At 40.9% G+C, this 15,930-nt stretch overlaps 1 protein-coding gene across 13 annotated transcripts in view; it reads left to right on the top strand.

The window, feature by feature from the left end:
* DLG2 (discs large MAGUK scaffold protein 2) overlaps positions 1 to 15,930 on the top strand; it is a 929,335-nt gene that overhangs the window by 606,874 nt on the left and 306,531 nt on the right. For all 13 annotated transcript variants that reach the window (XR_009520377.1, XM_060018173.2, XM_060018175.2 and 10 more), the window contains one exon: positions 14,049 to 14,151. Coding sequence is in view for 12 of the 13 variants with exons in the window: in XM_060018173.2 (XP_059874156.1) it covers positions 14,049 to 14,151 (103 nt within the window). In the remaining variant the exon portion in view is untranslated. The remainder of the gene's footprint in view (positions 1 to 14,048; positions 14,152 to 15,930) is intronic.

Raw genomic sequence — 15,930 nt, forward strand, 5'->3', positions numbered from 1 at the left:
TACTCAAAACACATGAATCCTAGAAGTTATTTATTGTGTTTTGGCCTGTAGTAAGTTGGGTTTGGATGGCCAAATTACACCTTATCATTTTCAGTTAAAGACTCCAAGATGATCCGTCCTCTACAAATGTCCTGGTAAACCAAAACATTTTTAAAGGTTTCTTTTTTTTTTTAATAGATGCCTACTTTTGCATCAGCAAGCCAAATTTAAAAGGGATGTTAATTTTAACTGCTAAGACATGTAAATATCCAATATCAGTTTTTCATTTTGCCTCTGCTCCAGGAGGATTCTGGTCTTGAGCTTTTATGCAACAACTGTCAGAAATGTTTTCACTCGAAACCAAGTACAACAGCCTCCAGGAGGAGAAGGGGACTTAACTAGAAATTTCCACTTCAAATACAATGTATAGTTCATTCACTCTGGGACGTGCTGGAGGGTGTTTGAAAAGTTTAATGCTGAATGAATGTTTTTCTCAAGCTGTCAACAAAATACATATTAAGCATAGAATATATTTGTTTATTAATCACTAGAAGGGACCTCAGGTTTTTAGCGTGAGGCTCCCTTTCTAGATGAAGAAACTGAGTCCCAGTGAGGAAAAGGGACTTCCCAAAGTGAAATAAGCTAACAGCAGGATGGGACAAACACTCGGGTCTTTAACTCCTAGGACTGTGCTTTCCGGAGTACCATGCTTCCTCTTTCAATGTCTATAATCTTAGCACTTCTCCTTGGCCTGCTAAATCTTTATTGATATAATTTTACACTAGTCCAGGTCAGCCTCTTACTTTGTGAGTGTCAGGGGAAGGGGTCAGTAATAGTTAATAATTATACGTCCTTACTACATACCAGACACTGCCGTAAGTTTTTTATATGTATTAACTAATCTATCCTATACCAACTCTGTGAAGTGGGTACTCTTTTTTTGCGGTACGCAGGCCTCTCACTGTTGCGGCCTCTCCCGTTGCGGAGCACAGGCTCCGGACGCGCAGGCTCAGCGGCCATGGCTCACGGGCCCAGCCGCTCCACGGCATGTGGGATCTTCCCGGACCAGGGCACGAACCCGTATCCCCTGCATTGTCAGGCGGACTCTCAACCACTGCGCCACCAGGGAAGCCCAAAGCGGGTACTCTTATTAACCATATTTTGTACAGCAAGCCTCTTCTATATCTGGGTCTAGTCAGATCAGGGTACTGACCTTAGAAATACCAAGAATAAAATGATTATTAAAATTAACTATTTCTCGGGACTTCCCTGGTGGTCCAGTGGTTAAGACTCCGCACTTCCAATGCAGGGCGCACGGTTCGGTCCCTGGTCAGGGAAAAAGGATCCCACATGCTGCACCACGTGGCCAAAAAAAAAAAAAAAGAGAGCAAAATTAACTATTTCTCTAAGCTTCAGATAGGTATTTCCCAACGGCCTGTAAAATTGTAGACGCCCAATAGACACAGCAAACTCTACATGTCCAAAACAAAATGCACTATCCTCGCGTCCAGACCCATTTTCCACCCTGTGTTCCCATTTTGATTAACAGTATCATCACCCCTCTAACCACCTTCTCATCTCCCATTTCTCATCCACTCAACACTATAAATACTATTTAAATTCTATTTGGTTCCCAGAAGTATTTGAGAAGAATAGCTGTATAGAACCTCCCTCTGTGTCCTCTCTCAAGTCTACACTTATTTCCCACCCTCAATTCCATTCTTATTTTTCTAATTCAGGCCTTTATCATCTACTATGTTTAATATTGCAATAGTCTCCCATCTTGTTATCCTATTTTTGATTACTTAGTTCTCCAACCCCAACTTTTCACTGTTGCCATAGTTATCCTTCCCCAAACACAAATCAAACTGTGTTAAATTCCTTTGGAAAAACCCTCCCCCGGCCACTTATTGACAAAACTTCTTAAACTCCAAGAGGCATTCTGCGGGCACCGTTTTCCCCTTCTCTCTCTCACGCTCCATGCCAGCCACGCCAGCCTGCTCACGGGATAGTTATAGTTTCCTTGCTTCCTTCACAAGTATGTGATAAAGATCACTTAATACATGTAAATGCTTTTATTACATTTGTTTGTTTATATCTCACCTTGTTCAGTTAAAAAAAAGTGATGTGAGAAAACAGTTTACTAACTGTAAAATACTTTGACATGTTATTTTTAAGCCATGGAAATCATTGAATTTTGAACTACCAGGGACCCTAGAAATGGTGGGGTCCAGCACCTTCTATTTTCTTCAGCGGCTCATTAGCTGGCCTGAGTTAAGTTAGTGACAGAGTTAGCAACAGAACCCAAATTTCCATCTCACTATATGGCATCACTTCAGGAAATTAAAAAATAGATTTTTTTTCCCTCTTGAGAAAAGATGGAGCCTTCTACATTGATGTAATTCACTGGTAATATATCTGGTCACTTTACTATCCCTGTTCTCTCAATAAAGAGGAAATTGTTTGGATTCTGCACCAGTTTCTTCCCAGCTGCCCCCTGCTACATACCAGCAAGACCCCCAACTGTGAAGTAATTTGCTTGAAACAGTCCCCAGTGTTCTGCACCTGACTCATTTTAATTGAAATCCGGTGCCAATTATCTAGCCCTTTCCCACTGGGTCAGCCCTTCGTATATTTCTCACAATTAACAATTCAGTTAAATGTGTAGTTCTTAGCTACTCTTATTCCAAGACAATCTTATACCAAATCTATCCTTTGGTTTTATTATTGCTGATAAAAGCCATTTGGAAGTCCTCATTTAATAGATAATGGATATGTACCTACCCAAGGTGCCAGGTGTGTTGAGTACTTTATTTGCATTACCTTAATCATCCTTACAGCAACCCAGCAAAATAAGGGTTACTATCTTAGTTGCATAATGAGGAGACTGAAGCTCAAAGGGGTTAAGTAATTTACCCAAGGTCACAGAGTTGATAAATCATGGCACCAAGATTTGAATTGTGGCCTTCTCAAGTAGAAACCCAGTGTTCGTCCCATGACAGTTTTCAGAGCAGGTGGATGACATGAGCTGGGATGGAAAACTTCAGCAACCATGAGCAGTGTGCTGCCTTCTGAGAAGCATCTCCAAAGGGATCGATTCACCTTGGGAGGCTGTTAGTGAGGCTGGCGATAGCACATGCGTCTTGCATATTATCTGTATTCTCTCTAGCTGTACGCACTCCCGGGGTACAGGAGTGATGGTGAAACAATATTCCTCAATTCAGAGCTGAGGAATGGCTCCCCATTTCAGTGAAGATAAACCGTAAATTCACTTAATATGTCATGGTTAGGAATGCTGACCCTTAAACCAGATTGTCTGGGTTTAATTCCTGGCTTTGCCATATATTACCAGTGGAACCTTGGACAAGTATTGAATCTGCCTTTGCCCCAGTGTTCTCTATAAAATGGGCATGTATGTGTTCTTACCTCATAGAGCTGTTGTGAGGGTTAAGGAAATTGATATGATTGATATGTAGGAAATGCTTAGAACAGTGCCTGCCACAGAGTAAATATGTACATGTGAGTTATCACCACTACCATCATCTTCATCATTATCACCATCATCACCTTCATTTCTCCTGCCTCACCTCTCATCTCTTTCCCACTCTCTTCTCCCCTTTCTGCCCTTTAGTAACAACTACTTTCTTTTCTTCACGTGTGCCAGACCCCCCCTCTCACCTCCAGACCTTCATAACTGCCTCCCTCTCTGCCTGGAATACTCTTGCTACTCCTCTTGCCCACAGCCCTGCATGGACACCCCGCACCCATCCTCACCTGGATGACTCATTCAGATGTCATTTCTGATGTCACTTCCTCCAGAAAACCTTCTGATACCTCCTCATACCTAGTATGGGCCCTGCCTTTGGGTCTCAGAGCACTCTGACCTTATCCTGTCATAGCACTTAACCACTAGGTGCTTAATTGTGTGTTTACCTGTCACTGTCCTCCACTGAATGGTAAACTGCTTGACAATGGCTATGTGTCACTCTAGTTCACTCCTTCCCTTAAGTTGGAAAAGGAAATGACGAAAATGGATATTTTAAAGAAATGGATTTTTTTTTGTCAGCACTGCATTTAGCTCTAGATACTACACCAGGTGCGCATTAAAGAATAATTGCGTAAGAGAGCTTCCAATTTGCCGTAACTGACCTCACATGCACTCAGCTGAGTCTCTGATGAGGCATTAAATAATAACAAGATGCTAGAAATAACGCTCATAAGAGCCATCCCAAAATGAAACAGACTAGAAAAAGAGAGAGTTCCCTGTCACTGGAGGTATGCAAGTAGAAACAAATGGTCACTTGGTGGGAATGATAGGGAGGGAAAGGGAAGGGAATGAGGTCGTTTAACCTAGAAAAGGGAAAACCATCTTCAAATGTTAGATAGAGGACCATAGAAAAGAAGCAGTCCTAGAAAAGAAAAAATATTCTGTCAGCCCTCAGAGGGCAGAACTAGAACCAGGAAGTGGAAAGTACCAGGAAGATTATTTAGATTCTACACAAAGAACTTTTTTTTGGATCACTAGAGCTGACCCCAAGTGGATTTTCCTGAAAGACAGTGAGTTCTTCATCAGGTGAAGCCAGTGTCAAATCAGCTTGGATGACCATTTGCCTGGGATAATGTAGTGAGATTATTCACTCACTCACTCACTTATTCGGTCACTCGCCTCTTCAGTTATTACACACCTACAATCTACCAGGCACTATGCTAGAGACTCAAGCTCCAATAAAACAAGCTCCTATCTTTAGGAGCTCACAAGTAAGCACATTCCACAAGTCCATTCAGCCGCAACCTCTAGAGGAGAGCGGCCAAGGGGATGGAGTAGAAAAGCCCCCAAGCTCACCTCCTTTCATGAGCACACCAAAGTCACAGCTATCTGCAGAACAACCATCAGTGAAAAAGACTGAAACCTACCAGAAAAGACCTTCTACAGCTACAGATATGAAGAAACCACAACGAGACGGGTAGGAGCGCGGGGTGGGGGTGGGGGTGGCGGAAATTGGTGATATAATCAAATCCCCTACCCCCCGGGGTAGGCAACCCAAAAGCTGGAGAATAATTATATTGCAGTTGTCCGTTCACAGGAGTGATAGTTCTGAGCCCCCCGTCAGGCTCCCCAGCCCAAGGGTCTGGCACCAGGAGGGTGAGCTCCCAGAGCATTTGGCTTTGAAGACCAGCGGGGCTTAATTTCAGGAGCCCCACAAGACTGGGGGAAACAGAGACTTCACTCTCAAAGGACGCACACAAAATCTCCCACGCGCCACGAACAAGGGCAAAAGCAGTCATCTGATAGGAACTTGGGTCAGACCTACCTGCTGGTCTTGGAGAGTTTCCCGGAGAATCAGAAGGGCGACTGCCGAGGCCCCCGGGCAGCCATATTTGAGAGCGCATTCTCCCGCAGCGTCAGCCGGCGCCAGGTGGGACCCTCCCACTACCTCGTTAGCCCAAGATCTGGCCCCGCCCAACAGCCTGCAGGTGTCGGTGCTGGGACGCCTCAGGCCAAACAACTTATCAGATAGGGGACACAGCCCCACCCATCAGCAGACGGGCTGCTAAAGACTCAAAGAGTCCACAGTTGCCTCTGGACGACACAGCCCAGCCCACCAGAGAGTCAAGACCCAGTTCCAGCCAGCAGTGGACAGGCACCGGCCCCTCCTGCCAGGAAGCCTGCACAAGCCTCTAGACCCACCAGGGGGCAGACATCAGAAGCAGGAAAACCTCCACCTCACAACGCAGGCCAGATCCTACCTTGGGTCCAGCTGGGCCCTGGCCCTGCCCACTAGCAGGCCTACACAACCTTCCAGACACCTGGACCCCATACCCAACTGTGTCAGGAGCCAGCCCCCCTCAACCAATGATCTGAAACGAGTTTGGGGATCCCTGGGCCCTGCAGCCGGACTCCAGGAACCAGCTCTGCCTGCCAGCAGTCCAGCACTAACCCCAGGATCTGGCGTCACTTGTGGGTGGGCAACAGCCCCAGAGTCTTTAGGACCCTGACTCCACCACCAGTGAGGCAGCACTAGCCCCAAGGCCCCCTGAGTTTCTGCAACCAGCCACCTTGTGACCAGGCCCCACTAAACGGCAGCAAGCAGCGTACATACAAGGCAGTTCCTGGCAGCCAACCAGGCCTACCGGACCACCCACATAGCCTGCTGCAACAGAAGGACCCATGCAGCCTTCTTAGGGCTAGAGCATATAGCTCGGGTGACAAGAGGGGAGTGCACTGCTGGGATGCATAGGGTACCTCCTACAGAGGGCCACTTCTCCAACCTACCACAGACATAAAAATACCAACAGCAACTTAGACAAAATGAGGCAAGAGAGGATTATTCCAGACGAAAGGACAAGATAAAACCCCAGAAGAACTAAGTGAAGTGGAGATGGGCAATCAAGATGATCAAAGAACTCAGTAGGAAAGTGGATGCACAGAGCAAGAAGTTAGTTTTTAACAGAGTTAGAAAATACAGAGAACAACCAAAGAGAGATGAAGAATACAATAACTGAAATGAAAAATATACTAGAAGGAATCAATAGTAGACTAAATGATTCAGAAGAATGGATCAGTGAGCTGGAAGACAGAGTAGTCGAAATCATGGCCACTGAACAGAAAAGAAAAAGAAAGAAAGAAAAAGGAATGAAAAGAAGTGAAGACAGTTGAAGAGACCTCTGGGACAACATTAAGTACACTAATATTCACATTATAGGGGTTCCGAAAGGAGAAGAAACAGAGAAAGTGCCTGAGAAAATATCTGAAGAGATAACAGCTGAAAACCTCCCTAACCTGGGAAAGGAAACAGTCACCCAAGTCCAGGAAGCACAGAATATCCCATACAGGATTAATCCAAAGACGAACACACCAAGACACACTGTAATCAAAATGACAAATATTAAAGATAAAAGAGAGAATACTAAAAGCAACAAGGGAAAAGCAACAAATAACATACAAGGGAATCCCCATAAGGTTATCAGCTGATTTTTCAGCAAACTCTGCAGGTCAGAAGGGAGTGGCATGATATATTTAAAGTGATGAAAGGGAAAAACCTACAACCAAGAATACCCAGCAAGGCTCTATTCAGATTTGATGGAGAAATCAAAAGCTCTACAGACTGAATCTTTGAGGACTAGAAGTTTTCCAGGTGAGGAAGAGATGAAAAATTATGTTCTAAGTAGGGAAAATAGCATGTGCAGAGATGCAGAAATGCCTGAATCAGAGAAATGAAAAAGGTCAACGTGGTGGGAGAACAATGTGGTTGAATCAGCTTAAAGGTACACATCATACATCATACATACAAAGGTATACATCATACATCGGGAGTTGAAGAGGGTCACAAAGGCTCTCTCCATTTCCAAAATTCTGATTCTGATATCATCCTTTCTATAATACTAAGAAATAGTCAAATATTTATGGAGAACATTGAATCATTTATTCAGGGACTCCCTGGAGCCCCAGGCCAGGGGCCTTAGTGGCTGAAGTAGCAAATAGTTCTCATCTTTTAAAAACAAAAAGAAAATGTGTTGACTCTGGACATGGTCCTCCATTCACATTAGCATCTGAAAAAACCCTACAACTGATTGAATCAACTAGAAGTGCTAAATTTCTATCAGCAACATGGTTGTGAAAAGGATGTTATAACAAATAGAATTTAATTTTTTCTATGATCTAATGACAGTTGTATATATAAGGAGATAGCAATAGATGGAATTTTCTAGCCTACTCAAAGCCTTTCGCTTCAGCCCTATACCATCTGATCACCATAGGCTGGGCCATAATGTCTAAACCAGGTTGTTTGGGCTGTGGTAGAGTGGACCAGCCGCACCCAATTGTGTGCTGCAGTCTCAGGGAGCTTGAAAGTCAAGTTTCTCCTCAGAACTGGGTAGGTTATTAAAGGGAGAACAGTGGGAATTGGTAGTTAAGAGCTCAAGCGTTTTAGTTAGACTGTTTCAAATCCTTAACCTCTTCCAACTACTTAACTTTGAACAAGTTAGTGATTCTCTCTGAGCTCTGTTTTCTTTTTTTTTTTATAATGATACCTTTCTTTTTTATTATTTATTATTATTTTTGGCTGCGTTGGGTCTTCGTTGCTGCACGCGGGCTCTCTCTAGTTGCAGCGAGCGGGGGCTACTCTTCATTGCAGTGCATGGGCTTCTCATTGTGGTGGCTTCTCTTGTTGCGGAGCACAGGCTCTAGGCGGGCGGGCTTCAGTAGTTGTGGCTCATGGGCTCAGTAGTTGTGGCTCGTGGGCTCTAGAGCGCAGGCTCACTAGTTGTGGCACACAGGCTTAATTGCTCCGTGGCATGTGGGATCTTCCCAGCCCAGGGATAGAACCCGTGTCCCCTGCATTGGCAGGCGGATTCCCTGCACCACCAGGGAAGTCCTGAGCTCTGTTTTCTTATTTGTAAAGTCAGAAAAATAATCCCAACCTCCTGAGAATTAAACAAGATAATGTATAAAAATCCCCTATATATATGAGCATGCCTCATGCTGTTATCAATGATTATCATTGTTAATCTCAACAGTAACGAATGGCGTCCAATCTCCCAGTCCATGCTTTAAGAAGAGAAAATTAAAGCTGAAGTAGAAAAATAGAAATAATAAATATGTGAGGCTGTGTCATACTTGGTATTTTAAAATGTCATATTAATAATGTAAACTGTTTTTGAATGCCTCTGAAATGTTATTTGAGCAAAGGTTACTGATAAAAACTCAAACCTCAGAGATAGAAATAAGAATCAAAGTGACCTTGAAAAGTTTGAAAGACTGGAGAAAAGCATGTTTGCTAAAACCTGGAGGAAAATCAACAGGGCCATGGACGATGTAGTATTGTTCAGGATAACAGCAGCATCAAATGTGGAGACCCATGTAGAACTGGGTCCAAGATGAGCAAGATTTGATTAATACTGGCCCAGTGGAAAACAAACACACATAATAGGGCACATCTGCTACAGTGGAAAGAAGCCTGGGCTGGGCAAAAGAAACTCTGGGCTGGTGCTAACCCTGTGCTAACTCTGATATTACTTTGGGCAGGTCCATTCCCCTATGGAAACCATCTCTAATGTGTAAGCACTGGATGAACAGCTCTTCCAGTGCTGAAATTGTTCCTAAAAAGGAAAAAAAAAAAAAAAAAAGAAGGAAGAAAAGAAAACCATGAAGTAACGCATACAGTATATTCGTTAATTTCCATTAGATTTTATTTCATCAGTTATAATCACAGCTCTTTGAAGAAATACTCACAGCATAATAGATATTTCCTGAATGCCTATTTGCACCAGGCTCCGTGTTAAGGGCTTTACAGTTATTGTCTCATCTATTTCATGCAACAGCCCTGATAGGCAGGTATTATAGATAGATATTATACCCATTTTACAGGTAAGGAGGCTGAGGTTTGAAGAAGTTAAATGACTTTCCCAAGTTACTTAGGTATAACTGGTGGACTCAGGGTTCAAATCTAGTTCTCTCTGACTCCAAATCTTTTGTTCCTTCCCACTTTTTCGTGGCCCCTTAGTGCACTGAGAAAAATTCAGAGGATGGTTAAAATATTGAAAGACGTAGAAGTCTGACGCTATAAAGGAAAGGTCCAAGAAAGGGTGTGTTTACCTGGTTCTCACATCAAACACCAAAATATATTCCAGTACAACAAAGATTAAATGGCTAAAAATTAAACCAGGGTTGTACTAGAAGAAAGCATGGGTAATTTCTTTAGTATGTATCAGAGAAGGGAATATATAATACAAAACTCAAAAGCTAAAAAGAAAAAAGAAATGTGACTATATAAAACATTTTAAACTTCTGTATGGCAAGAAATAACATACAAAGGAAAAGTTTAAATACTTTAAATACAATAATAAAAAATACAAATACCAAACTAGTAAGAATATTTGCAATAGTTATCTGAGGTGAAGAACCAATATTCTTAATATGCAGATAAATTTTTAAAAGAGCAAACTACCCAAACCAAAAAAAAAAAAAAAAGGCAAAATAAGTGAACAGGAGTTTTATATAAAAACAAATTTAAATATCCAACAAACATATAAAAAGCTGTTTAACCTCATAATTGAAGAAATGCAAAATTTAAAAATATAATTGTCTACCTATCAGAACGGCCAAGGTCAAATATTAGGGTATGAGCAATTTTTACAAGAGTGTGAGGAAGTAGCCTATCATATTATTTGTGGGAGTATAAATTAATGCTACATTTTTGGAAGCAACTTGGCAATAGCTACCAAAATTTAACACTCATACCCTTTATCCAACAACTTACTGTTAGATGATATTTATTATAAAATTGTTTGTAATAGCAAAATACCAAAATAAGCTAAGCGCCCATCAACTGTGCCCTGGTAAAATAGCTTTACATTGACTAATAGAACCTTCCATGGCTATTAAAAAGAATAAGATAATGTATAAGAATATGTGAATGGAGAATGCTCTCGGGATTAAGAGAAAGAAACTACTATGTATAAAATAGATAAGCAGCAAGGATATATTGTACAGCACAGGCAAATATAGCCATTATTTTGTAATAACTTTAAATGGAGTATGATCTATGAAAATATTGAATCTCTGTGCAGTACACTGAAACTAATATAATATTGTAAATCAACTATACTTCAATAAAAAAAGAATGTGCTCTAAGATGTGTTAGTAAATGAAAGAAAATCAAAGTATAAAGCGATATTTAAAATATCTTCCTGTGTAAAATTTTTAAATTATTTATAATTTTATAAACCTGCTTATATTCATAACAGAAATAATTGGTAGTATATACAAGAAGCCATTAACACGGTTACCTTTGGAGAGAATAATTAGAGGTAGGGGAAGCCTTTTATTTTTATACCTTTTTGTATGGCTTTAATTTTCACATACGTGCATTATGTACATTCAGTTGTCCCTCAGTTGTCCCCAGGGACCACACACACACACACACACACACACACACACACACACACACACACACAGATAACAAAATCCACAGATACTCATGTCCCTTATATAAAATGGTGTAGTATTTGCAAATAATCTATTCATATCCTTCCATATACTTTAAATCATCTCTAGATTACTTATAATACTTAATACATTGTAAATGCTATGTAAATAGTTGCCAGGTATGTAGCAAATTCAAGTTGTGCTTTTTGGAACTTCCTGGAAAGTTTTTTGAATATTTTCAATCCGAGGTTGGCTGAATTTGCCAATACAGAACCTGCAGATATAAAGGGCTGACTGTATATTAATTATATTTTTTATATCAATACGTTATCTGGGCAATGAGATTATGGCCTGTTTTTGTTCTCTTCGTTAATAGTTTCTGTTTGTTCAGGAAATAAATATTTTTTAAATGTACAATAGCAAACTAAAAGAAACATAATGCAGGGGCTTCCCTGGTGGCGCAGTGGTTGAGAGTCCGCCTGCCAATGCACGGGACACGGGTTCATGCCCCGGTCCGGGAAGATCCCACATGCCGCGGAGCGGCTGGGCCCGTGAGCCATGGCTGCTGAGCCTATGCGTCCGGAGCCTGTGCTCCGCAACGGGAGAGGTCACAACAGTGAGAGGCCCGCGTACCACAAAAAAAAAAAAAAAGAAAAAAGAAACATAATGCATATACTTTTTAACTTAAGAAGTGTATGTCCAGGGAACTTATCCTTCAGAAACACCTTCATAAGAATTTTTTTTTTAATAAATGTGTTTATTTATTTATTTTTGGCTGCGTTGGGTCTTTGCTGCTGTGCACGGGCTTTCTCTAGTTGTGGCGAGCGGGGGTTACTCTTTGTTGGGGTGCGCAGGCTTCTCATCGTGGTGGCTTCTCTTGTTGCGGAACACGGCGGGCTCTAGGCACGCGGGCTTCAGTAGTTGCAGCATGCAGCCTCAGTAGTTGCGGCACACAGGCTTAGTTGCTCCGTGGTATGTGGTATCTTCCTGGACCAGGGCTCGAACCCGTGTCCCCTGCATTGGCAGGTGGATTCTTAACCACTGCGCCACCAGGGAAGTCCCCACAAATATTTTTAATAATAAGAAGCTAGACACAGCCTCGACCTCATCAGACGGGATCCTACAGAAAAAGTACTGGTACATCCATACCATGGGATACTAGGCTCCTGTTAAACGTTTGAATGATATGAGCTGAATTGGATGATGACCACAATAGATTGTTAAATGAAAAGCTAAACAAAAACAAGTTATACAACTATATATATGATATGATCTTATCTGTTTAAAGAAAAAGTCAATAATATATTAAAATATAAAATAGAAAGAAACAAATCGCGATAAAGCGACCTGCTTGCACCTGCATATAGCAGATTTCTAAAAAGCATACACTAGAAACTGCTAATGGTGGTTACTTCTGGGAGTGAAGATGGTGAGGGGACTTTTTACTTTTCTTTTTACACCTTTCTGAAACATAAGAATTAATTACCATGATCACATATTATTTTTTAATAAAAAGTTAAGTCTAATTGTTTGACAAAAGAAGAGGTCTTTCGGCCCATGACGTTTGTGCATTCAGCTTCCTGTAGGCAGAAACCTAGATCAAATTACTTTTCCTGTCTCTTCTGGCTCTCTGAGTCATACTTCTGACTCATCGACACCTAGACAGTCTCTGAAATGACTGTCATTTAATAAGGATTAAATCTGGGATTTTATAGTTCAAAGAGGTTTTAGACTCAAAGAGCCTAACAGTCCCTTCTAACTGAGGCAGGAGAGAACTGAGGCTCAGAGGGGTGATATGACCGTCACTCAGCTAGTAAGGAGTGGCCCAGCCAGACACAGGTTCACTCAGTGGACTTCCCAGTGTTACCGTGTAATCAAAGCTCTCAGTAAACATAGAAAGCCAATCAATGCTTTCACCAGAATAGAAAGCCATGAAATTAGTGAAAGTGAATAAGGAGACTTTAACAAAGTTATTATGAGAGGACCAGCTTGTGGGATTAAAGATTACAGATGTTCCAGGCCTGACAGGGAAAACTCAGTGGCAACCCCCATCCACCACTCAATATCGTTGTCAAAGAAGACTGATGAGAAGCGAAATAAGATTCTATATATTATGTGTAGATAAGCTGATCAGTTCTTTTATTCTTTTTCATGTTCCATAGCCATCTTCCCTGGAAGTGAAAGGAAACAGAATTCAGATATCAGCTGTGTCGTTTGGAAAACTGGACTCTGTGTTCAGTTGAAACTGAAACAAAGCTTCTTAGAGGCTTGTCTTGTTCACCTTTGTTCCCCATCCACCATCCCTCTCCTGGGCACGCACAGAGCCCTGTCACTGGAAAGCACTTAGTAATTACATTGTGTTGGTTTAGACTGAATTGATTTGAGAAAGATTTTAGCCTTTGCGTCTCATTAAATTTGACTTCAGGGTGATTTTTCCCTCTCGGCAGAGTTTTGTGCTTATTTTTTAGATGCTCTGTTTCTCTTTTGGCAAGGGCCCCAAAATGGGAGTTAGCAAGAGCAACATAAACTCCTGGCATTCTCTATTTCTTTTTGTCACAATTCATTCTGGAATTGTACATAAGAAATGAGGCAGTCAAATTAATTTTGGTAACAAGGGTCAGGGCTGTCTAACCAAGCTCAGGATGACAGGACCAGGCATATGACCAAAGAGAGGGATTTGGCGGGCAGCCAGCCCCATTCCATACAGTCTCCCCAGAATCTCATATGAATATATTATTCTGTCAGCACATACTTGTCTACATACATTACATGTGTCTTTCTTTATTATCCTGTTTTCCTTCTAATTTTGAAGGCTCCTATCTAACCCAGAAATCTAGGAAACTCGTAGAAGCATATTAAATGCACACACACTAAAATCTTACTGGACATGGGTAGACAAAACTTTCAACCCATTCAGACCATGGCACAAACGTCCGAGGTGAAATTTCATCTTTCTGCTAACTAAAGTTATCAAAAGCATGAAATCTGATAGGTTAACACTCAAATGCCTGGGTAGGACATGAAGGGTTTTGAGGCAGGTAACATAATCTTAGCCTTTCAGTTTTGGGAAACTTTTTCCCTCTGTCTATCAGAATAATATGCCTTATGAAATACCAAAATTCTCCGGCTTCCTCTGTTTCAGGTGAATGGCATTGACCTTCGAGGAGCATCCCATGAACAGGCTGCTGCAGCGCTAAAGGGGGCTGGACAGACGGTGACGATTATAGCACAATACCAACCTGAAGGTCAGTGAGAACTCAGACTTACAATGTTCTGATGTGTTTCTGTGTGAATGGGTGCCTGTATTTCTGATCACCGGTATTAACCAGTCACCACCAACAAGATTTTTTAAAACAATCTATGGTGAAAAATTTGTGGTTTATGTCCAAAGAACACGAGACTTTGTTACCCTTAATTCCAAGGAAAACATCCAATAGTTAGAAAGACCTGTTTGAAAATATAAATTTAAACAAATAACAAGTAGCATCAGCTTTATTTCATTTATATTCTTGTCTCGTATACACTTTTGGTCAGCAATGGATACTATAAAAGCAATTAAGATTTAGGAAGCAAGGGGGAGAGATCTCATCTACAGAAATAGACCATGATCAGTAGACCATAGTCTCTCCTTATGGCATTGACTTACTCTTATTAACACTAAAGTGGTTTTTGGATGTCCTTGACGTGGAATTTTTATTTTATTTTATATTTTATTTTATTTTATTTTATTTTTGCCTCTTCTGCCACACTATCCCTTGTTTGGAATACATCACTGTAAACCCTGAGACTTGGTGAGATGTCATAAGTTGAATTAGCCAATTGAGATTTGATGAGATATTCTAAATTAGATTAGCCAAACCTGCGTTTTGATTGGTTTCAACATCTGTTTCTGTGATCAGAATGAGGATCAGTGAGACAACTGGGCTGCCACCTACTGTGGAATTGAGTTCTTAGCAAATTTATATATATAAATTGCTCTTTTGTTAAAGAAATGTAGTTATGTATATCACTGTGGACTAGACTTTACAAAAAAATAAAGAGGAATATGGTTCTGTCTTCAAGAAATGTAGTTAATTGTTTTTGGTCTACATGGCTAGCAGAGGGGAGAATTTAACAGATGAATATGGAAGTACAAGGGACCTTCAGGGAAGAGCCTTTGTGCATCCACATGCATAAAGAGCTTCTCTGGCCTTTTCAAATGATTTTTTCTTAGCAACATTTGGTCTATTGATGTTTGGAAAATTGAGGTTTGTGTCTTTCCTGTGACATCTTAGGTTTTACCATTAACGGTGGCCAACCACATGTTTTACGAGAGAATAAAGAAAACACTCTGCCGTTATGTGTTTTGGTATGTCACTTTCACTTTGCCTGACTTTAGAATTAGAATTTGCAATTAAGTTATACCAAAAAAAAAAGTATTAATTGCTTTCTTCTATTGACCTAGCCCAGATATGGCCAGAGAGCCATCTGGGAAGAGCGGATTTGTGTTTGTCAAAGATGGACGATGACAGCACCAAGGAACCATGCTCTTCCCAGACAGTTTTGACAAGTCTTTCTACTTCTTAAAAATTAGTAGATATGTCTTCTAATAGGAATAAACAGCTCCAAAGTACCCATTGTAAAACAGAAAATGAAAAAGATCTGGGTTAACACCATTTGATGAACAAATTCTACTTCATATAGAGTAAGAACTTGTTCCTGGGATTCTTCCATTTTATTGATAGCTGTTATCTTTGGGTCTCAAACTCTATGCCCTACACCATAATCTGATGCAAGGCATAAATATCTCTGACTGTTTTCCCATTTCCAAAAACTTTCATCTCAAACAATTCTGGAGACTGATAAGATGGTCAGAACCGTAGTTACACCAATTAGAAGCTCTTGATAGTGAAGACAGTCATTCAAATAACCTTGAACAGAATGATTACAAGCTTTAAAAGTTACAATAAAGGACAAGCATGTCCTAGTTCTATCAGCATAAATCTTCATCTTAAGCTTCCTTACAGCTTTGTTTCCTTTAAGCA

The sequence above is a fragment of the Delphinus delphis genome, chromosome 8 (genome assembly GCF_949987515.2).
Source record: "Delphinus delphis chromosome 8, mDelDel1.2, whole genome shotgun sequence".
Taxonomy (NCBI): Eukaryota; Metazoa; Chordata; class Mammalia; order Artiodactyla; family Delphinidae; genus Delphinus; species Delphinus delphis.